This window comes from Bufo bufo, chromosome 5 (genome assembly GCF_905171765.1).
Source record: "Bufo bufo chromosome 5, aBufBuf1.1, whole genome shotgun sequence".
Lineage (NCBI taxonomy): Eukaryota > Metazoa > Chordata > Amphibia > Anura > Bufonidae > Bufo > Bufo bufo.
The window spans coordinates 140,607,676-140,633,079 of record NC_053393.1 but is presented as its reverse complement, the minus strand read 5'-3'; the positions used below and the strand labels follow the sequence as shown (position 1 = coordinate 140,633,079).

The following is a 25,404-nucleotide window of genomic DNA, read 5'->3' as shown; positions in this document are numbered from 1 at the left end:
GCACTCGCCATACATATAATTGCGACCACCTCTAATACCGAGCAAGCTGCCTGCCGCCGGTTACCGCTGCTGCTGGCTAATGTACGCGTCGGGAGCGCTCTTTCACTTTCGTCTCGTGACGGAAATGACGCCTCCCGGTAGAGGGCGTTGAGCGTGCTGACATCAGCTGCGTGGGCTCCGGTGCTCGGAGGCCGAGAAGATGGCGGTGAGCGCAGGTTGGTGGTGGAGTAAAGACTGGGGAATGGTCACACATGCTGGAGAACTTCCAATATTGGTCACCGCCGTGTGTTATGGGCTGTCCGGTCTCCTCTGCTCCGGGTGTCGTCTCCTCGCCGGAGGTTCCATCATTCATTCCAGTACCCCGCCATGTCCGCTGTCACCTGTGTACAGTACATACCTGTATATATGTATATGTGTGTGTGGTGTACAGTACATACCTGTATATATGTATATGTGTGTGTGGTGTACAGTACATACCTGTATATATGTATGTATGTGTGTGGTGTACAGTACATACCTGTATATATGTATGTGTGTGTGTGGTGTACAGTACATACCTGTATATATGTATGTGTGTGGTGTACAGTACATACCTGTATATATGTGCGGGGTATGTGAGCCCTGCACTGCCCTGTGTCAGCTGTGTACAGTACATACATGTATATATATGATGTGGTGTACAGTACATACCTGTATATATGTATGTGTGTGTGTGTGTGTGGTGTACAGTACATACATGTGTATATATATGATGTGGTGTACAGTACATACCTGTGTGTATATATGTGTGTGTGGTGTACAGTACATACCTGTATATGTGTGTGTGGTGTACAGTACATACCTGTGTGTGTGTATATATATATATATATATATATATATATATGTGTGTGGTGTACAGTACATACCTGTATATATGTATATGTGTGTGTGTGTGGTGTACAGTACATACCTGTATATATGTATATGTGTGTGTGTGTGGTGTACAGTACATACCTGTATATATGTATATGTGTGTGTGTGGTGTACAGTACATACCTGTGTATATGTATATGTGTGTGTGTGTGGTGTACAGTACATACCTGTATGTATGTGTGTGTGGTGTACAGTACATACCTGTGTATATGTATATGTGTGTGTGTGTGGTGTACAGTACATACCTGTATGTATGTGTGTGTGGTGTACAGTACATACCTGTATATATGTGCGGGGTATGTGAGCCCTGCACTGCCCTGTGTCAGCTGTGTACAGTACATACCTGTATATTTGTGTAGTGTACAGTACATGTGTGTATATATATATGTGTAGTGTACAGTACATGTATATATGTGCGGTGTACAGTACATATGTATGGTGTACAGTACATACCTGTATATATGTGCGGTGTATGTGAGCCCCGCACTGCCCCGTGTCTGCTGTGTACGGTACATATGTGCGGTGTATGTGAGCCCCGCACTGCCCCGTGTCTGCTGTGTACGGTACATATGTGCGGTGTATGTGAGCCCCGCACTGCCCCGTGTCCGCTGTGAGCTGACCTTTGTGACCACTGCAGGAAGTTTCATGAGGAAGTGGAACATTTTGTTGCAGAGGTGTGTGCGCTCGCCGTAAGGTAGACGTATGCGCACGTTGTATGGTAGACATGTGCGTGCGCTGTAAGGTAGGCACATGCGCAGTGTATGATTGGCGTAAGTGAAGTGTTCACAGGTGAATTTTTTGAAAATCATCTCAAATTTGCGTAAAACAATAAAATAAGGGATACTCCCTGTTCTGTTCCGATGCTGCCCGCGTCCCCTGTAGGTTGCCGGTAAGGGACATCACTGTTGTGTCTTCCATTTTTCTGTTCCATGAAAGGAAGAGAAAAAAACCCCTTCTTATTTTAAGGGTTCATGCACACGTGTGCAACCCACATCACTGATGCTGACCCATTCACTTGATTGGGTCCACAATCCGGAAAGTGCAGTGCGAACGGAGGCACAGAAGCACTACGTGGGGTTTCTCTCCGTGCCTCTCTATTTTTTTGCGGTGCGGACGGATCACAGACCCATTCAAGTTGAAGAGGTCTGGATCCGTCTGCGGAATCCACGCGGATGTTGCCTGTGCATTCGGGACCACAGATTGTGGACCCCAATGCATGGAACGGGCCGACCAACGGCCGTGTGCATGAGCCCTAATCGTGATTTTTTTGGGGGGTTATTTTGAGCATTACTCGCGCTCAGTTTGTGTGTGTTTCGTCAGTTTTCAGTTATTTTTAGTGGAAAAAAGAGCTCAGCAGGCAGGATAAGTGCAACCCGTCCGGACTGACACAAACTGCGCACAACTAATACTTGTCATATTAGAACAGAAATACAGGAAAAAAGACTGATGTGAACTCGGCCTAACGCGGAATGGGAATGGTGGGAGAACGGTGAGGTAAGTATCTGTTATTTTATTGTTTTGCGCCGTTCTGAGCCGGTGTTCAGCGCCTGGACATATTTAATAACAGCAATTTCAACCAACTATAAAAAGGGTTTCCAGGTTTTTTATTTTATTTGCCACCTAGGCAGCAGTACCTGTGGAGAAACCGTGTTAACATAGTTCCCACCACTCAGGGTCATGTGCACTGCTGCAGCGGTAACAGGACCCCCGGCGGCATGTCACTGCTGGGTCATTGGTTGCAGCGGCACATATGACCCCGCTGTAGTCCGGTGAAGAGAACCATGGAGCAAGTCAGTGGATTTCTCCACAGGTACTTTTCTCTGGGTGGCAAATAAAAAAAATAAATAAATCTGAAAACCCCTCTAAGGCCTCTTTCACACTTGCGTTGTCCGGATCCGGCGTGCACTCCACTTGCCGGAATTACACTCCGGATCCGGAAAAACGCAAGTGTACTGAAAGCATTTGAAGACGGAACCGTCTTCAAAATGCTTTCAGTGTTACTATGGCAGCCAGGACGCTATTAAAGTCCTGGTTGCCATAGTAGGAGCGGGGAGCGGTATACTTACAGTCCGTGCGGCTCCCCGGGCGCTCCAGAATGACGTCAGAGCGCCCCATGCGCATGGATGACGTGTCCAATGCGATCACATGATCCATGCGCTTGGGGCGCCCTGACGTCACTCTGGAGCGCCCGGGGATCCGCACGGACGGTAAGTACGCTGCTCCCTCGCTCCCCACTACACTTTACCATGGCTGCCAGGACTTTAGCGTCCCGGCAGCCATGGTAACCATTCTGAAAAAGCTAAATGTCGGATCCGGTAATGCGCCGAAACGACGTTTAGCTTAAGGCCGGATCCGGATCAATGCCTTTCAATGGGCATTAATTCCGGATCCGGCCTTGCGGCAAGTGTTCCGGATTTTTGGCCGGAGCAAAAAGCGCAGCATGCTGCGGTATTTTCTCCGGCCAAAAAACGTTCCGTTCCGGAACTGAAGACATCCTGATGCATCCTGAACGGATTTCACTCCATTCAGAAGGCATTGGGATAATCCTGATCAGGATTCTTCCGGCATAGAGCCCCGACGACGGAACTCTATGCCGGAAGACAAGAACGCAGGTGTGAAAGAGCCCTAAAGCTGGCCATACGCATAAGATGTATGTCTGCCTCTTCTGATCAGGCTGTTGGATTTCAACATGTCCGATTGATTTTGTTCTCGGAATATGAGCTGCTGACCAGGGTGGATTTGATTTAAATCAAAATGATTTAAATCAATAGTCAGTAAGGCTTGATTTAAATCATAGTTTGCTGACAAAGATGTTTTACTCCCTACTGAAGACACAAGTGTCATGGACGTACTGAGACATATGGACGTCCCCTGAGTGGCAGGAGATCTGTGAGACTGGCAACACATGGTTTGATCTGACAGGTTTCCTTGTGGATCAGTGGACGTTGTTTCTGATACTGGCCACACCTCTAACCTCCAGGTGTTGCTATTGTGGTTATTTAACTTTCCTTATTTGTAGTTGCTTCTCCCACAATGCTGTGCGATTTATAGCTTCAGTGGTATCTGTGGTCTGCTGGTGTTTGGTTCTCGGCTGAGTTCCTGTTGCTGCCATAGCTTTTGGAAAGTGAAGTGTTTCCTTTCCCTTTTTTGCATTTTGTTTTGGTTTATCTGTGTGGGTTTTTCCCCTGCCCTTTGTTGTAGGCCTGAGGGAGACTCCTGTTCGTCCTTCCTTTCTGGAGGAACAGGTAGTCTCAGTCCTGTCACTATCGCCAGGGTCTTATAGGGTGAGTTAGGACTCTAGGTACTCCTTCGTATGAGCTCACCTACCTTTGGGGTCTGTTCATACTGATAACCAGTCAGGACTGTGACTAGGGATTTGACCAGGAGGTGTCCTTCTTTCTTCCCTAGCTTTTAGGTCTTGTTCCTTGTTCCCTCTCCTTCTTCGTCCGGTGTGGTGTCTCCCTCCCACAAACGGGCATGACAACAGGTGATTGTGGCAAGGCCGTCCAAATCCCATTCACAACCGCTCGCCAGTACAGAACTGGGCACTGGTTGCCAGGGTGTCCAATTTTTCTGTTCCTCAGGTTACTTTCACATCTCCGGTGAAAATATCCAGCAGGCTGTTCCGGCAGAGAGCAGCCTTTCAGAGTTCGCCAGATCTGACATATTAATGCCAGATTCTACAGTTCACTGCCTTATCCCCATTGACTATAATGGGATCTGGTGCTCATCCGTCCACTTTCCGGCATAAATGCCGGCTTTCGTCCAGGCAAATACTACGGCATGGAACGTTTTTTGTCTGGCCAACATTTCTTCCGGAACAGCCCTCCGGATCAGACTTGCCGGAGATGTGAAAGATGGGACTAAGCGCTGCCCCCAGGTGGTTGGGCTTACAGAAACAAGCCAAGCAGGCCGGTTGTTTCTATAACTAATTATAGTGAATGGGAACCAGGAAAACCATATATCAGAACAAGCCTCTCTGCTTCCATAACTCCCCAGTAGATTCCTTACTTTACATTAATCGCTTTCTGAGGCCTAATTAAAATTGGGTTTGAAGTCAGTAAACCCCTTTTTTGACCCAAAATGTAAAATCAACAAGTCTTCTAATATTCCACCTACCCTGTTCTGCTCCCATGCCTTGCCACAGCTTTTTGCGGGGTCACATCAAACGGCCAATCAGTTCGCACCATAGTGAATATTCGTTTATAGAAATTGGTGCAGACGTCATATCATCGTTCCACTTTCAGAACCATAAGCAGCAGTTGTCACTGAGAGGGTGTAATTGGAAAGGGAAGTATATTGAAAGTTTTTTTTTTTTTTTTTTTTTATATTTTGGGTTAATGAAACCCTAATTTTGCAAATAGAAAACCCTGTGTAACTTTTTTTTTTTTTTTTTTTGCAAAAATAATTTACCACTGTATGTAGAAAATATTTTGCATGATACCTAATGTCATCATCTTTTTCACTACCAGTTACAGTTCCTCGTAATTTCCAATTACTGGAAGAACTTGAAGAAGGGCAAAAAGGAGTTGGAGATGGTACGGTTAGTTGGGGCCTTGAAAATGATGAAGATATGACTCTTGCTAGATGGACTGGAATGATAATTGGGCCTCCACGGGTGAGTCAGCAGCAATCCTATGTATCAAAAGGCTACAAGGTTTCACAGGGGAAGGCAAACTTGGGGACATACAATGCATTCAGAAAGTATTCAGACCCTTTCATACAGTCCTGATCAAAAGTTTAAGACCACTTGAAAAATGGCAAAAAATCATATTTAGCATGGCTGGATCTTAACAAGGTTCCAAGTAGAGCTTCAACATGCAACAAGAAGAAATGGGAGTGAGACAAAACATTTTTTGAGCATTCAATTTAATGAAAACGAATAAACTGAAACAGGCTGTTTTTCAGCTGATCAAAAGTTTAGGACCACACCTCCAAAAAAAAACTAAACCCCCCCCCCCAAAACAGAAATCTAACTTCCAAACATGAACTCAGTAATGAGTAGCTCCGCCGTTATTGTTTATTACTTCAAAAATTTGTTTCGGCATGCTTGATGCAAGCGTTTCCATGAGGTGAGTGGGAACATTTCTCCAAGTGGTGAAGATGGCCGCACGAAGGCCATCTACTGTCTGGAACTGTTGTCCATTTTTTTTAAACTTCCCTTGCCATCCATCGACAAAGGTTCTCAATTGGATTTAGATCAGGGGAACCTGCAGGATGGGCCAAAAGAGTGATGTTATTCTCCTGGAAGAAGTCCCTTGTCCTGCGGGCATTGTGTACTGTACTTGGAACCTTGTTAAGATCCAGCCATGCTAAATATGATTTTTTTGGCATTTTTTCAAGTGGTCTTAAACTTTTGATCAGGACTGTATTTTATGTTGTAGCCATGTCCTAAAATAAAAAAATAAAAATCTGTTTTTTTTCCCCCATCAGTCTGCACTTAGTACCCTATAATGACAAAGTGAGAACCGAATACTTCAGATCTTTGCAAATTTATTGATAAAGGAAAAATGAAAACGTTACATTGACATAAGTATTCAGACCCTTTACTTGGGACTTAGTTGAAGCACCTTTGTCAGCAATTACAGCCTCCAGTCTTCTTGGGTATGATGTCACAAGGTTTGCGCACATGGATTTGTGGATTTTCTGCCATTCTTTGCAGATCCTATCAAGTTTTGTTAGGTTGGATGGGGACTGTCCATGGACAGCCATTTTCAGATGTTGATTGGGCTCAAGTCAGGGCTTTGTCTAAGCCACCCCTGTGTTGTCTTGGCTGTGTGTTTAGGGTCATTGTCTGTCTGAGGTCTGAGTTCCAAAGCACTCTGGATCCGGTTTTTATTTAGGGTATTCTGTACTTTGCTCCATTTAGCCTTCCCTCAACCCTGATCAGTCTCGCTGAAAAACACCCAGAGGACATGATGCTGCCACCACCATGCTTCACTGTAGAGATGGTATTGGACAGATGATGAGCTGTTTTGGTTTCCTCCAGACATGACGCTTAGAACTGACACCAAAAATATAAATCTTGGTTTCATAAGACCAGAAAATCTTGTTTCGCATAGTCTGAGAGTCCTTTAGGTTCTATTTCGCAAACTCTAGATGGGCTTTCATGTCCAATCAACTGATTTTACCACAGGACTCCAGTCAAGGTGTGGAAACATCTCAAAGATGATCAAGATACATGGGAGGCCCCCAGAGCTAAATTTCAAGTGTCATAGCAAAGGGTCTGAATACTTAAGAGATTTTTGTATTTTCTTTTTTAATAAATTAGCAAAAACCTCTAAAATTGTGATTTCACTTTGAGTGTATATTGATGGGGGGAAAAACTTTTTCAAATTTTTGTTTTGTGATGGCACCCTATTTTCTGAGATTCTGTTTCCTGGTACAGTGATAGGCCATATCATATTGGTATACTAATGCATTATAAAAGCCATGTCCCCTGGTGAGAGTAAAAAGTTTATTTATAAACACAAATAAATAAATAAATAAAACTATTTTCCCATGTAAAAGATGTAACCGCCCCACATACATGGTATTGCATTGTGTTCACCACAACCCATATAATAAAGATATAATGTTACTTACACCGTCCCATGAACAATGTAAAAATATACAAAACGCAAAAGATAAAGGAATTGTTTCTTAAAAATAAATATTAGTCAGAAAGTCCCATGTACCACAAAGTAGTTTCATTGGTACGACAACTTGTCCTGCAAAAAACAAGCCTGTATGTGGCTACAGCGGCAGAAAAATGAATAAGTATGACTCTTGGAATGTGACAACATAAAAAACGATTGTTTTTGCATGAGCAGTGCTATAATTTGCAAACGTAGCAGAAAATAAATAAAACTATACATATTTCGTGTCTCCATCATCATGCTGACCCATACAATAAAAGTAACTTCCTAATTATGTTGCACGGTGAATGTCATATACTTAGTGCAAAAAACAATAGTGGAATAGTATTTTTCCATTACCCTACGCTAGTGATGAGAAAAGCGGTTCGTCCCCATATGGACAAACCCAATTTTTTCATCATATTATCTTTACTGTGGCCGAGGGACTGTCGTTAATGCGCTGTTAAAATGTATTGTTTCCGATGTGGTTAAATTAAGATGGCCTCCAGTCTCGTGAGAACACCTTAATCTTGCGCCTGCTCCATTACTGTGAGTAGCGATGCATGCACAAATATACTTCATTATGAATCAAAACTTGGATTCGTTAGTATTCGTCACAAATCCCGGGTTCAGATTCGGAATGTAGTATATTTGTTGATGCACCACTACTCACAGAAACAAAACAAAAATGTACAGAAAAATGATAATATATAAAACCTATATGGGAAAACCCATGCACGCTGTATACACAAATCTACAGTATAGTATTCCAAAATATATCTTTATTAAAGTTATAAAAAAATAATAATAGAAGACATAAATGAATTGGCAATGGCAGACACAAACAAGTGTGCCAGAATAGGGTCAGATGTGCATAAAAATGAGATAAAATGAAGTAGATTCAAGAGGTGGGTGTATCTAGCCATATGGCTCACCCTCCTAGAAGTTAGAAAAGTTACACAGTCCACTGGCCCCTGCTCCCATTCATTTCTATGGGGCAGAATGGAGCCAGGGCTTGGCTATTTTCGGTGGCCCCATAGAAATGAATGGAGGGCGGCTGCGCATGCGCAGTGCGCCCTCCTTTCATTTTCCTGCTCCGCTCTCGTTGTAGGTGCGAGTCCCAGATGTGGGACCCGCACCTATCAGACAATGGGGGCATATCCTAGCGATATGCCCCCATTGTATGTGATGGTAAAATCCCTTTTAAATAACATTAATGCTTATGAAAATGGGTATAATTCTGGCTTCTCAGTCCCCTTTTCTTAATTCATATCCCCACTTGAACTTTGCTTGAAGTTGATGGATAAATGTATTTTTTCCAACAGTACTTACTATGTTTCGGTAGGTTATTATGCCAGTGTTATATGACGGCATACTTATTGTCATGCCCTGTTGATCAGTTTGCATGTGTGGTGATGTACTAATATCATATGTGTATTCATATTGTGTCCATTTTTTAGACCAATTATGAAAATAGAATATACAGCTTGAAAATAGAGTGTGGACCTAAATATCCCGAAGCCCCTCCGACAGTTAGATTTGAAACAAAAATAAACATGAATGGTATAAATAGTTCCAATGGCATGGTGAGTACGCATAATCTTGGCTTAAAATTTAAAAGGGCTTTCCGAGATTGTAATACTGATGACCTATCCTCTGACACCTGGGACCCCCACCGATCAGCTGTTTGAGAAGGCACCAGGGCTCCTGTGAGCGCCGCGGCCTTCTCTAGCTTATCAAGCACAGCCGTACATTGTATAGTGGCTGTACTTCTTGGTATTGCGCTTGGCCACGTGACTGATGAATGTGTCGTCACAGACCTAGGAAAAGCTGTGAGCGCCGCTGCCTTCTAAAACAGCTGATCGGCGGGGGTCCCGGCTGTTAGACCCCCACCAATCAGATACTGATGACCTATGCAGAGGATGGGTCTTCAGTATTAAAATCTCGGAAAACCCATCTAAGAGTGACAAAATGTCTTTGAGATTTCAGTTTAAAAAATAATTATTTAATACTTTTCTTATTGTTGTAAAGATTGTGAGAATTTTAAATACAGTTGTGTATGCCACTTGAAAAAATTCTTGACAAATCTAAAAATTGTGGAAAAAACAATAAAGCATACATTTATTCAAACTTCAGTGACATAATACAACTAAAATGTTAAAATCAGAACGTTCAAGAGATTAAAGGGGTTTACCAACTCTTTTTTAACTGATGACCCATTCTCTGGATAGTATAAAAGCGAAGAGGTAGAGCAGCATCAACGGACCTCACTGACCAATCCCGGAATGCATCAGCCACAACAGGACCACAGATCCGTAGCAGTCCACAGAACAGTAGAAAGAATAAAGGTTACGGCAGCATTTCCGGTATATCCTTTATTGAAGCCATGAGTGTGTACAAGTAGCAAACAAATACTCATGGCTTCAATAAAGGATATACCGGCCATGCTGCCGTAACCTTTCTTATTTCTACCATTCTCTGGATAGGTCATCAGTATCTGATCAGCGGGGGTCCGACACCTAGGACCTCTGCTGATCCGCTATTTGAGAAGGCACTGATGCTTCTGTGGGCGCCATGGCCATCTCGCAGCTTACCAAGCACAGCGCCGTGCATTGTATAGCAGCTGTGAGCCATGAGACTGATGAGAGGAGGCACCGTTGACCAGAGCTCTGGCACCTTCTTAGGCTACTTTCACAGTAGCGTTCGGGGCTCCGCTTGTGAGCTCCGTTTGAAGGGTCTCACAAGCAGCCCCGAACGCATCCGTACTGCCCTAATGCATTCTGAGGGGATGCGGATCCGCTCAGAATGCATCAGTCTGGCAGCGTTCAGCCTCCGCTCAGCAAGCGGACACCCGAACGCTGCTTGCAGCGTTCGGGTGTCCGCCTGGCCGTGCGGAGGCAAACGGATCCGTCCAGACTTACAATGTAAGTCAATGGGGACAGATCCGTTTGAAGATGACACAATATGGCTCAATTTTCAAACGGATCCGTCCCCCATTGACTTTCAATGTAAAGTCTGGACGGATCCGTCTGAACTACTTTCACACTTAGAATTTTTTCTAAGCTATAATGCAGACGGATCCGTTCTGAACGCAAGTGTGAAAGTAGCCTTAAACAGCTGATCGGCAGGGGTCCTGGGTGTCGGACACCTTTGCATTGAAATTTATTTTGTTTGTTTGATTCTTAAATGCAAAATTAAAGATAGTCTGTCGGCAATTTTGACCATGCTAAACTTTTGAAAGCACTAGTTAGGGTCTATGAACAAACATACCTTTTGTGGAGCTTTTCTCATATGAGTAGCGTAAATATAAAGTTTTATTCTACCAGATTCTGCTCCTTAAGTGCAAAGGAGGCGGAGCATTACTCTGAAGTGTGCTAGGCTCAAAGTGAGCTGCTTCACAATCCCTCCCTTCTGTTTTAATAGGCAACTGTATTGGTCTCTAAGTTGGATGCTACAGATGTCAATCATGATAGAGGGGATAAGGGATAAGTGTCTGATCAGCTAGGGCCTGTTCTCCCCTGTTTGAATGGAGTGACAGTCCCACATGCGCACTGCTGGCCCATTCAGCTCTATGGGGCTGCCAGAAATAGCCAAGCACTTGTACTCTGCTATCTCTGGGAATTCCATAGAGGTAAGTGGAGTGACTGACGTGCATGCCTGTCTGCTGCTTCATTCAAACTCAGACACTTACGGGAAAATTCTTAATGAAACAATCCCTTTAACCCCTTAGTGACCAAGCCTGTTTGGGCCTTAATGACCAAGCCAGATTTTGGAAATCTGTCATGTGTCACTTTTAGCAGAGAATAACTTCGTAAAGGTCTTGCACATCAAAGTAATTCTGACATTTGTTTTGTCGTCACATATTGTTCTTTACTTAGGTGGTAACATTTTACCGATAAAATATGTGTATCTTAAAAACTTAAAAATCTATTACAATTTGTAAAAATTGGCATATTTTCCTTTTTTCAACTGCAATATTTCACATACATACATAAATACTATTCAATATTTTCATCAGAAATATATTTCCACATCTTTACATCATTTTGGCTGCAATGACAAAAAACTTTTACTTTTTAATTTAAATTTTTTTTTAAGAGACTTTAAAGGGTTTCTATCATGAGAAATAACGTTATATAGCTGACTGACATTAGCGATGTGCTAATGTCAGCAGTAGATAACAGTATGTTTTATAACTCCCTGCCTGCCGCCGTTCTCTTAGTATTAAGACTTTTAAAATATGCTAATGAGCCTCTTGGTGCTACTGGGGCGTTGCTTTAGCACCTAGAGGCTCGGTCTACGCACCCTTTGGCACGCCCAGGTCCAGTTGATTGACATTCGAGTTCTCCTCAGTGTCCTGTAAATCCCGCGCCGTCCCGTTTAGTATTCGGCGCAGTGAGTGAAGGACGCGCTTCTGCTGCCGGCTTCCTCACTGCGCCTGCGCCGAAGGAAGGAAGCCGGCAGCAGGAGCGTGTCCTTCACTCACTGCGCATGAGCCGTCCCTTTTAGTATTGGCGCAGTGAGTGAAGCCGGCAGCAGGAGCTCGTCCTTCACTCACTGTGCCTGCGTTGAATACTAAACGGGACGGCGCAGGTGCGGGATTTACGGGACACTAAAGAGAACTCGAAAGTCAATCAACTGTACATGGGCGTGCCAAAGGGTGCATAGACTGAGTCTCTAGGTGCTGACACAACACCCTAATAGCACCTAGAGGCTCCTTAGCATATTTTAAAAGTCTTTATTTTAGGAGAACGGCGGCAGGCAGCACACTGTTATCTACTGCTGACATTAGCACATCGCTAATGTCAGTCAGCTACATGACGTTATTTCTCATGACAGAAATTTTTGAAGTACATATTTTTTCCTGCAACAAACTAAGTTTGCAGAGGCTTTTAAGCGTCGGAATAAAAAAAATCACTCCAAATATGACCCCATTTTGAAAACAAGACCCCTTAACGTATTCATCTATGGGTGTAATGAGTTTTTAGACCCCCTGATTTTTTAAAGAAATTAATGCTAGGAAGGTGAAAAAATATATATTTTTTCATTTTTTACACAAGTGTCAATTTAAAGACATTTTTTTTTTTTCTACAAAGCACATGAAAATGAAGAAGTACACGCCAAAATGTATCACCCCATTTCTCCTGAAATATCCCCATTGTGACCCTAATCTTATGTCTAAGGAGCACCTGGGGCCTTTCAGATAATAAACTGAAAATGGTGCAGGCCCCATAGCACACATGTAATGGCGTTGAGCTGCAAAATGATAGAAAACCCTTATAAATGACCCCATTTTAAAAACGAGATCCCTTAAAGCATGCATCTAGTGGTGTAGTGAGCATGCGGAGTGCAAAATTATTATAGGATAAAATAATGAGTATATATGGTTTTATTGTTAATAAAATATTTTTAGATGGGTAACCCTAGATATCAACCACATTCTTATCTTTGTGGCGCATACAGATGAGAAGTGAAGCTGTGCACTTATAAGGGAGGCAGATTTCTAAAAAGGCATTTGCCTGTACATATGACTATGTCTTGCCAACAAAACAGTTGTCCCGCATTTCTGTCGTTCTGATGCTGTTGTGAGCAGCGTTCTGGTCTGACATATAAAAAAAACTGAACTGTACTGAAAAGCAACATGTCCAAGAAAACGGAGCAAAATGTCTCCAACTATATTGCAAATTCCAGTTTGTTCACAAGATACAAGAACACCGATAGGGCTGTAATGACAAGCTGGCATTGAAGGACAGTGACTGCTTGTACAACGTCTCTTTAGCCCCATCAATCCCTATATGAGAGATGAACGTGCTAAGTGACGCGGAGCACCATAATAGGCCCCTGCCCGGCAAGGTAGAAACCACTATGCACACAATCAACCAGTCACCTACAGAATATATAAAAGGACAGTGTCCAGAACCGTCTGTAGGAACAGTAATGGATCGCTAATTCCCAAAATGATGTCAGGATTTCTAGACGTGTTGTTGGGGTGTAAGAGGTGCACAAAAGAAAAATTCTTAATAAAGCCCTTAGTGTACTGGTAAGGAACAGCTTAATCATTAGAGATCCTCCAAATAAAAAAATATCATGCCAATATCATGATACAGTAATGTGAATGGAATTAACAGCTTTGTGTGGCAGGACATAGTGATAAAAAATGAAATAATGAAAATTAAGAAAACAAATCAGAAAAGGTAAAATGTGTTCCAATGTCTGAAAAAAAAAAATAGCTCCACAACCCATCCCAAAAGGATCCCACTGGAAAGCCCACAAGCTAAACAGAAAATGAGAATAAATTGACATCCTGAAAAGACCCACCCTTTTTGGTATTAAATAAAATTAATAATTAGCACAGTATGGTATGTCTCAAAAAAGGGGTAATTGCAGAGGCCTGGTTGTGATGGGCAACTGGGGCAGTAAAATCGGGTGTCCCTCCTCCTTCCATCTTTGCTACGCATCATTTCTGAGGATATGTCTTGCTGGCAGTGACGGGTGAGGGAAGTGGCGTTCTGAAAGCCTTCGAATATCCTCAGATTCAAAGGCTTGCCCAGGTGCGGGGGACTCAAACAGGAGACTCTCAACCACCTTCTCCTGGAACTCAAGGAAGTTGAGGGTTCCTTGGGCCTTTTTTTTTTCAAATAAAACAAAACTATTATAGGTAGCAATCTGAATGAGGTAGATTACCTTTTTTATACCAGGTAGGGTTGAAGCGCCTGGTCCGAGAGGTCTAACCCTCCCATAAATTTATTATAATCTGTCACACAGACCGGTTTGTATTTGTCAGCAGTAGCCCCCTCTCTCTAACTGCCACTGTGGTGTCTGCATGCACGGTGGTCAGCATGTAGACATCCTTCCTGTCCTTCCACTTTACTGCAAGCAGCTGGTCACTTGCAAGGGGGAAGGATGTTCCTCTCTCCAAAAGCTTGGACACCGGCGGTTGTGGGTATCCCACTCTATTTTTACGGACTGGCCCACAAGCCCCTGTGTTTGCAGCATGGAGGAATTTAAAAAGGGGTATGCTGGTATAAAAATGATCAGTGTACACGTGGTACCCTTTGTGTAGGAATGTCGCCAATAGATCCCACACAATTTTTCCCGATGCTCTCGCACACCTTATATAATTTTACCCCATGTCTGGCACGCTTGGAGGGAATAAACCGACGGAAGGAAAGGTGGCCTTTACAACTAAAAAGGGATTAATCGACGGATAGATTTTTATCAGGGGTACACACTTTTAAGAATAAATCCTTAAGGAGGGAAATAAGGGGTTTCAATTTATTTAGGCGGTCGTAGGCTGGGTCAGTTCTGGGGGCGACTTGCGAGTTATTTGAAAAATGCATAAACCGCATTAGGGCTTCATAGCGGTTTCGGGACATAACTGCTGCAAACCGAGGGGTTGAGTGGACAGTACTCTCAGCCCAATAGGATTGGACAGATGGCTTTTTTACAATGCCCATGTCCAGGGTAATTTCACGGACACTTGTGGGGGTCCTCTGTCTTATATAAATAGACGTGGGCTTTTGTACAGCAGACTGTGTGGCGTACAGATTAGTTTGCTGCACAATTAATTCCAGGACTTTATTGTCCACAAATAAATGAAAAAAATCATAAGGGGTAAAATTGGTGACGTCCACATTAATTTGGGGAGTAGATAAAAATTGGGGTACTTCGGGGGTGAAAATAATGAAGCAGGAACCCACGTAGTAGAAGGGACGGGAACGCTGGGTGGTGAATGAGATGAGGTCGCGACTTCTATCTAGGGCTATAGGGTCTCGGGATGGAAGCGGACCTAGAGTCCCCGCTATCGGAAAATATTTCCGCCTCTGAAGCGGTGTCGGATTCAGAGTTTTCAGATGCATAGAAATTTATATGCCTGCTCTGCACTATATCATTTTGAACCATAAACCCCTATAAATACTCAACACAGCCGCATAGAATATAAGATAGAAAATCTTTATTGTTACAAAAACAACATATTGATAAAAGACATATATGTACGTGGCAATACAGACACAGGAATGAATAAAGACTATGATAGCATGTTTATACAATAGATGCAGTAACTCCTAATGAGTACCAGGGGGATAAAACCCCAATAAATCATGGTAAAGTGCATTAAAACAGAGGTAAACATAGGAGAGGTAGCTGCCCAGTATATACAGACCAGATAGTCCTGACCCCAACGTGCATTTCGCTGTCGCTTCCTCAGGGGATAGACACGGACTGTGCTCCTTGGCCTTATAAACCCATTTAATTGAGTAAACGCTGAACACATGTGATAAGGTAAATAACCGCCAAATACCCTGTAGTGGATACTGGAAATGACGTAGGTTGCTAGGGAATGCCTTAGCGTCACTTCCGGTATCGAGTAAACCTACACCCGACATGTAAATACACCAATTCATAACTCTAATAGCTGCATAAAGCTACCTAGTATCAATCTGTGCTCCTCATCGCATCGCCCAGGAAAACTCGGCCATTCTGTGATGAGAATAACAGCGGATGGAGAAATCGCGGGCGCTCAGCCGGACGGCGCATGCCCTGCATAAAATGTGCGACGTGCGCATACTCACCGGCCGCCCGCGGAAACCCCGTCCCACATGATTGGACTAGCCAGGTCCTGAACGAGAAGATATTGCATAACCCCTAATCCACATAACATTATCAGAGGACACCAAAAAGCGAATATTAAGGCTGATCAAACGCATATCATAGATATAGTGTATAAGTAAGGCATATAAAAAAGATATATATATATATATATATATATATATATATAATATATACACTGCTCAAAAAAATAAAGGTAACACAAAAATAACACATCCTAGATCTGAATTAATTAAATATTCTTCTGAAATACTTTGTTCTTTACATAGTTGAATGTGCTGACAACAAAATCATACAAAAATAAAAAAATGGAAATCAAATTTTCAACCCATGGAGGTCTGGATTTGGAGTCACCCTCAAAATTAAAGTGGAAAAACACACTACAGGCTGATCCAACTTTGATGTAATGTCCTTAACCACCTCCGGACCGCTGTACGCACAGACGCGTCCTGGAGGTGGTTGATTCGTTCCGAGTGGACGCATATACGCGTCATCTCGCGAGACGCGAGATTTCCTGTGAACGCGCGCACACAGGCGCGCGCGCTCACAGGAACGGAAGGTAAGAGAGTTGATCTCCAGCCTGCCAGCGGCGATCGTTCGCTGGCAGGCTGGAGATGTGTTTTTTTTAACCCCTAACAGGTATATTAGACGCTGTTTTGATAACAGCGTCTAATATACCTGCTACCTGGTCCTCTGGTGGTCCCATTTGTTTGGATCGACCACCAGAGGACACAGGTAGCTCAGTAAAGTCCCACCAAGCACCACTACACTACACTACACCCCCCCCCCGTCACTTATTAACCCCTTATTAGCCCCTGATCACCCCTAATCACCCCTGATCACCCCATATAGACTCCCTGATCACCCCCCTGTCATTGATTACCCCCCTGTCATTGATCAACCCCCTGTAAAGCTCCATTCAGATGTCCGCATGATTTTTACGGATCCACTGATAGATGGATCGGATCCGCAAAACGCATCCGGACGTCTGAATGAAGCCTTACAGGGGCATGATCAATGACTGTGGTGATCACCCCATATAGACTCCCTGATCACCCCCCTGTCATTGATTACCCCCCTGTAAAGCTCCATTCAGACGTCCGCATGATTTTTACGGATCCACTGATAGATGGATAGGATCCGCAAAACGCATCCGGACGTCTGAATGAAGCCTTACAGGGGCATGATCAATGACTGTGGTGATCACCCCATATAGACTCCCTGATCACCCCCCTGTAAAGCTCCATTCAGATGTCCGCATGATTTTTACGGATCCACTGATAGATGGATCGGATCCGCAAAACGCATCCGGACGTCTGAATGAAGCCTTACAGGGGCATGATCAATGACTGTGGTTATCACCCCATATAGACTCCCTGATCACCCCCCTGTCATTGATCACCCCCCTGTCATTGATCACCCCCCTGTAAAGCTCCATTCAGACGTCCGCATGATTTTTACGGATCCACTGATAGATGGATCGGATCCGCAAAACGCATCCGGACGTCTGAATGAAGCCTTACAGGGGCATGATCAATGACTGTGGTGATCACCCCATATAGACTCCCTGATCACCCCCCTGTAAAGCTCCATTCAGATGTCCGCATGATTTTTACGGATCCACTGATAGATGGATCGGATCCGCAAAACGCATCCGGACGTCTGAATGAAGCCTTACAGGGGCATGATCAATGACTGTGGTTATCACCCCATATAGACTCCCTGATCACCCCCCTGTCATTGATCACCCCCCTGTCATTGATTACCCCCCTGTAAAGCTCCATTCAGACGTCCGCATGATTTTTACGGATCCACTGATAGATGGATCGGATCCGCAAAACGCATCCGGACGTCTGAATGAAGCCTTACAGGGGCATGATCAATGACTGTGGTGATCACCCCATATAGACTCCCTGATCACCCCCCTGTCATTGATTACCCCCCTGTCATTGATCACCCCCCCTGTCATTGATCACCCCCCCTGTCATTGATCACCCCCCTGTCATTGATCAACCCCCTGTCATTGATCAACCCCCCTGTCATTGATCACCCCCCTGTAAGGCTCCATTCAGACATTTTTTTGGCCCAAGTTAGCGGAATTATTATTTTTTTTTCTTACAAAGTCTCATATTCCACTAACTTGTGACAAAAAATTAAATCTCACATGAACTCACCATACCCCTCACGGAATCCAAATGCGTAAAATTTTTTAGACATTTATATTCCAGACTTCTTCTCACGCTTTAGGGCCCCTAGAATGCCAGGGCAGTATAAATACCCCACATGTGACCCCATTTCGGAAAGAAGACACCCCCAGGTATTCCGTGAGGGGCATATTGAGTCCATGAAAGATTGAAATTTTTGTCCCAAGTTAGCGGAACGGGAGACTTTGTGAGAAAAAAATAAAAAATATCAATTTCCGCTAACTTGTGCCAAAAAAAAAAAATTTCTATGAACTCGCCATGGCCCTCATTGAATACCTTGGGGTGTCTTCTTTCCAAAATGGGGTCACATGTGGGGTATTTATACTGCCCTGGCATTCTAGGGGCCCCAAAGCGTGAGAAGAAGTCTGGTATCCAAATGTCTAAAAATGCCCTCCTAAATGGAATTTGGGCCCATTTGCGCATCTAGGCTGCAAAAAAGTGTCACACATCTGGTATCTCTGTATTCAGGAGAAGTTGAGGAATGTGTTTTGGGGTGTCATTTTACATATACCCATGCTGGGTGAGATAAATATCTTGGTCAAATGCCAACTTTGTATAAAAAAATGGGAAAAGTTGTCTTTTGCCAAGATATTTCTCTCACCCAGCATGGGTATATGTAAAAAGACACCCCAAAACACATTCCCCAACTTCTCCCGAGTACGGAGATACCAGATGTGTGACACTTTTTTGCAGCCTAGGTGGGCAAAGGGGCCCATATTCCAAAGAGCACCTTTCGGATTTCACTGGTCATTTACCTACTTACCACACATTAGGGCCCCTGGAAAATGCCAGGGCAGTATAACTACCCCACAAGTGACCCCATTTTGGAAAGAAGACACCCCAAGGTATTCCGTGAGGGGCATGGCGAGTTCCTAGAATTTTTTATTTTTTGTCACAAGTTAGTGGAAAATGATGATTTTTTTTTATTTTTTTTTTTTCATACAAAGTCTCATATTCCACTAACTTGTGACAAAAAATAAAAACTTCCATGAACTCACTATGCCCATCAGCGAATACCTTGGGGTCTCTTCTTTCCAAAATGGGGTCACTTGTGGGGTAGTTATACTGCCCTGGCATTCTAGGGGCCCAAATGTGTGGTAAGGAGTTTGAAATCAAATTCTGTAAAAAATGACGAGTGAAATCCGAAAGGTGCTCTTTGGAATATGGGCCCCTTTGCCCACCTAGGCTGCAAAAAAGTGTCACACATCTGGTATCTCCGTACTCGGGAGAAGTTGGGGAATGTGTTTTGGGGTGTCTTTTTACATATACCCATGCTGGGTGAGAGAAATATCTTGGCAAAAGACAACTTTTCCCATTTTTTTTATACAAAGTTGGCATTTGACCAAGATATTTATCTCACCCAGCATGGGTATATGTAAAATGACACCCCAAAACACATTCCCCAACTTCTACTGAATACGGAGATACCAGATGTGTGACACTTTTTTGCAGCCTAGGTGGGCAAAGGGGCCCACATTCCAAAGAGCACCTTTCGGATTTCACTCGTCATTTTTTACAGAATTTGATTTCAAACTCCTTACCACACATTTGGGCCCCTAGAATGCCAGGGCAGTATAACTACCCCACAAGTGACCCCATTTTGGAAAGAAGAGACCCCAAGGTATTTCGTGATGGGCATAGTGAGTTCATGGAAGTTTTTATTTTTTGTCACAAGTTAGTGGAATATGAGACTTTGTAAGAAAAAAAAATCAAAAAAAAAAATCATCATTTTCCGCTAACTTGTGACAAAAAATAAAAAGTTCTATGAACTCACTATGCCCATCAGCGAATACCTTAGGGTGTGTACTTTCCGAAATGGGGTCATTTGTGGGGTGTTTGTACTGTCTGGGCATTGTAGAACCTCAGGAAACATGACAGGTGCTCAGAAAGTCAGAGCTGCTTCAAAAAGCGGAAATTCACATTTTTGTACCATAGTTTGTAAACGCTATAACTTTTACCCAAAGCATTTTTTTTTTACCCAAACATTTTTTTTTTATCAAAGACATGTAGAACAATAAATTTAGAGCTAAATTTATATATGGATGTCGTTTTTTTTGCAAAATTTTACAACTGAAAGTGAAAAATGTCATTTTTTTGCAAAAAAATCGTTAAATTTCGATTAATAACAAAAAAAGTAAAAATGTCAGCAGCAATGAAATACCACCAAATGAAAGCTCTATTAGTGAGAAGAAAAGGAGGTAAAATTCATTTGGGTGGTAAGTTGCATGACCGAGCAATAAACGGTGAAAGTAGTGTAGGTCAGAAGTGTAAAAAGTGGCCTGGTCTTTCAGGGTGTTTAAGCACTGGGGGCTGAGGTGGTTAAAACAAGTCAAAATGAGGCTCAGTAGTGTGTGTGGCCTCCACGTGCCTGTATGACCTCCCTACAACGCCTGTGCATGCTCCTGATGAGGTGGCGGACGGTCTCCTGAGGGAACTCCTCCCAGACCTGGACTAAAGCATCTGCCAACTCCTGGACAGTCTGTGGTGCAACGTGACGTTGGTGGATAGAGCGAGACATGATGTCCCAGATGTGCTCAATTGGATTCAGGTCTGGGGAACGGGCGGGTCAGTCCATAGCATCAATGCCTTCGTCTTGCAGGAACTGCTGACACACTCCAGCCACATGAGATCTAGCATTGTCTTGCATTAAGAGGAACCTAGGGCCAACAGCACCAGCATATGGTCTCACAAGGGGTCTGAGGATCTCATCTCGGTACCTAATGGCAGTCAGGCTACCTCTGGCGAGCACATGGAGGGCTGTGCGGCCCTCCAAAGAAATGCCACCCCACACCATTACTGACCCAATGCCAAACCGGTCATGCTGGAGGATGTTGCAGGCAGCAGAACGTTCTCCATGGCGTCTCAAGACTCTGTCACGTCTGTTACATGTGCTCAGTGTGAACCTGCTTTCATCTGTGAAGAGCACAGGGCGCCAGTGGCGAATTTGCCAATCTTGGTGTTCTCTGGCAAATGCCAAACCTCCTGCACGGTGTTGGGCTGTAAGCACAACCCCCACCTGTGGACGTCGGGCCCTCATATCACCCTCATGGAGTCTGTTTCTGACCGTTTGAGCAGACACATGCACATTTGTGGCCTGCTGGAGGTCATTTTGCAGGGCTCTGGCAGTGCTCCTCCTGTTCCTCCTTGCACAAAGGCGGAGGTAGCGGTCCTGCTGCTGGGTTGTTGCCCTCCTACGGCCTCCTCCACGTCTTCTGATGTACTGGCCTGTCTCCTGGTAGCGCCTTCATGCTCTGGACACTACGCTGACAGACACGGCAAACCTTCTTGCCACAGCTCGCATTGATGTGCCATCCTGGATAAGCTGCACTACCTGAGCCACTTGTGTGGGTTGTAGACTCCGTCTCATGCTACCACTAGAGTGAAAGCACCGCCAGCATTCAAAAGTGACCAAAACATCAGCCAGGAAGCATAGGAACTGAGAAGTGGTCTGTGATCACCACCTGCAGAACCACTCCTTTATTCGGGGTGTCTTGCTAATTGCCTATAATTTCCACCTGTTGTCTATTCCATTTGCACAACAGCATGTGAAATTGATTGTCACTCAGTGTTGCTTCCTAAGTGGACAGTTTGATTTCACAGAATTGTGATTGACTTGGAGTTACATTGTGTTGTTTAAGTGTTCCCTTTATTTTTTTGAGCAGTGTATATATAAGAAAAATCATCATATTCACACAGTGTATATACATACAAACAATATATTGGACAAAGGATATCGACCTTCTTTATATAGCCCATCGTGAGCCAAGTGCGTACAACTAACACAATGAAAGACCAGTGCTAAGTGAAGTGAAAAAACGTGCGGTGCTCAATGCAAACATGCAAAAACCAAAGTGTTAACATATCATTGCAACAGTATGACAAGTGAGAATTAAGATAAAGAATTCCATCTATTTTGACCATATTGACAGCATTATGAGCTATGATTATGTAAATAAACATGTCGGAGGTGTGACTGGTATCCTAAACACGGGGTGCGTTTCGAAAAACAGTGTATTATCTTTTGAGACACTGAAACATCATAGGTCCTTAACGTTACTCAATCTGCAATAGTGATCCGACTGTAACAGGCACTTAGTGACAGACGCCCACTACCCGCCAGTTACGGACGGACAGTTTATAAATAGATTTTTCTTTTTTTCCACAGTAAATCGCACGGCCAGGACAGAAGTCTGATCTCGCTCTCTACTCACAGGGGAGAGAGAAGCAAAGCCCAGGTCCTGGCTGTGTTAGTAAATATAATGGATGTGATCTCCATGATAGGTTTAGCATGGAGACCACATGATCAGGGACCAATAGTAATGGTCCCTGATGGTTACTGTGCCGAAGGCAGATCTTCAGCACAGTAGCCAGTGTGCATATCTGCGCCATTTTTCTTATTCTATGGGGGGGGCTCCTGCCCTTTATTAAAAGTTTGGGGGCATAATTCATTACTCTCCTCTCCTGAGGAGAGAGAACTACTGTAAGGGCGGCGGCGGCTGGCATATAGTCTGCACATGTGCTGGGCTGCCGCCTCCATCTGTGTTAAGGTACTGGGGGGTGGGGTGAGGGTCGGGACCCAGCTTTCCCCTATGGGGAAACTGGGGGACCCGATCCTCGCACCGGAGACTTTCTCACTCCTCTCTTACATGAGAGGAGGGAGAAAGTTTACTGCCGGCAGATCTGCTGCTGGCATTTTCGGTGATCAGAGACCGCTTGTCAAGGTCTCTGAACACTGCCCGCAGCTACCTATCGCTTTTTTATAGTGCTAGCTTGGGCTGAAGTGCCGCCGTAAAAAGGCGGCGCTCCAGCCCAAGGCCCCTTAGTGGCTGCCTTAAAAAAAACACCTATGGGTGGTCACTAAGGGGTTAAGCATGGTTCATACTCCTAATAGTCTCTTTCGGCTTTCCAGTCTTCGTTAAAACCATTTTGCTTCTGCAGACAATATGTAAATCCTTCACCTAGCTGTTGGTGCTTGTGAAACAAAAATCCATCAGAATACTATCCCTATTTCTGATGGTTTGCAAAATTGAACAAGCCGGATCTTTTTTTTCAGCCAGTTTCAATGCAACCGCATCCGAACGGAATGGATGCAGCCGGTTGTATTAAATCAAACTGAAGCATTTTGCTCCGGTTTTAAGTTTCCAGGGCGGATCTTATAACCGGAAAGGAAATCACATATGTGAAATTAGCCTTACAGTAGCATGAATCATTAGATCTGCAGTCGGGCTGGGGTTTGTGGCTAAAGTGTGCCCACATTATAGCTGCCTGAATGAGATCGTAAAGATAGAGTGGACAGCAGGTGAAAGAAACCAAGAAAGGCAGTTCACACATACTCTACATAGGAAAGAAAGAACCCGCATTGCACAGGAACACAGCAGCATCCTGTGCACAGAGCCAGCTTTTATTTCTGGGACGGACACAACTAATGAGAAAAGTCTGACATAAGGAGCAGGTTGTAAATGGAATATCACAGGGTCTGAAATGTAATAAATTGCAGACAAAAACTATTTTTTCCCTGCTAACCACTAACATATGCACATCACTTTTTCCATATAAAAGCTATCCATAGCTATCCATGTGCCTTTTTAAAGGAAACTAATAATAAGCTCATTTTTTCACTTGATAGCCATTTTAATGCAACCTGAACCCTACCCATCCTGTGGTACCTAGGGCTCCGTTCACACCTGGTACATGCTGGGAGTACTTCCTGATATATACCTCTGACAGAAGGCTGCAATGTCTGTCACTCTATAGGCTCATAGTGTCATGTCACCCATTGACTCCCATTGTTAAAAAAAAATCTAACATAAACCATCAGGCGTATTGTTTTGGTAACCGTATAGGAAAGTGAAGCAAACTACCCTTTTCTGTACAGTGAAAAATAGGTATGTCGACACATACCAATCCAACGTATCCTAAAAGGTCTCTCTTTTGGGTGCATGGGACTAATGAAAGAAAGTAAAGTTGTGACCAGAGCCGAACACTGAGTGAGAAGACTCCTGCTCATCCTATTCACTTGAAAAACATCACTATGATCTGCAGTCTATGTGAACCATAGGTATTTGAGCTAAAGCTATGGTCTAAGGTTGGCGCGTGTTGGCCCCATGTACACTACAGGATGGTACGATGTATTGACTGGATGGTACACTTATTCCAATTAAAGTTTTTTCACTTTTCTTTTCTTTTCCTTTAGGTGGATTCACGATGCATACCTGTTTTAGCTAAATGGCAAAACTCATATAGCATTAAAGTTGTCCTTCAAGAACTTAGACGCATGATGATGTCCAAAGAAAATATGAAGCTCCCACAGCCTCCAGAAGGACAAACCTACAATTAAATAATGTGGGAATGTTTCCATTCTTCCTCCCAGCCCCTTCCACGAATTTCTAAAAGGCCTGCAATATGTATTGTTGCATGCCTCTGCCTCTCCAGCTCTGAGAGGGAAAGCCCTGAAAACTAAAAACTGGGCACAATTTGCACATGACTTCTCATTGTTGTCTTGGATGTCTCCTAGTTTTGACTCCCATTGGTCATGGACATATTATGCAACGGGTGTTGCAGTGAAACCCCTATACACCTGCACAATAGAGAAATAAATAAGATAAACAGGGCAGTGGGGTTCCAAATAAGTATTTTCTCTGATCTAGAGTTGCTTGATCTTCAGGATTTACACATTCATGATATTTTTGTTTCCTTAAAGAGCAGCAGTATATATTTTTTTTCTTACATCTTTATTATAGGGTTCTGAGATTTGCTGTGTGACATTTACATTTGTGTCCGATGCACCTTAGTAACAGACTGCATATTGCCTTCAACAAGATGTAGTCTGTTGCTAAGGGCCATCTTGCAGAATTTTTTATGTTGTTTCTATCAACAAACACAATTTTCGGGTCGTACATAGATATAGTCTACATATTACTAAATGATTACTATGCATTGCATCTGATCCTGAGTTGCAATCTGCTGGTTATTAAAGGGGTTGTCTCACTTCAGCAAATGGCTTTTATCATGTAGACAGAGTTAATACAAGACACTAACTAATATATTGTGATTGTCCATAT

General features: G+C 43.6%; 1 protein-coding gene across 2 annotated transcripts; it reads left to right on the top strand.

Moving 5' to 3' along the window:
* The first annotated feature begins 20 nt into the window (after positions 1 to 20).
* Positions 21 to 25,404, top strand: UBE2V2 (ubiquitin conjugating enzyme E2 V2). 2 transcript variants are annotated; one of them, XM_040432071.1, is made up of 4 exons: positions 21 to 215; positions 5,385 to 5,530; positions 8,990 to 9,115; positions 24,537 to 25,404. In XM_040432071.1, exons 1-4 carry the CDS (start codon positions 200 to 202, stop codon positions 24,678 to 24,680), a joined length of 432 nt encoding a protein of 143 aa, XP_040288005.1. In that variant the 5' UTR covers positions 21 to 199; the 3' UTR covers positions 24,681 to 25,404. The 2 variants fall into 2 exon arrangements, with proteins under 2 accessions (XP_040288005.1, XP_040288004.1); XM_040432070.1 differs by lacking the exon at positions 21 to 215 and having other exon boundaries at positions 5,360 to 5,530.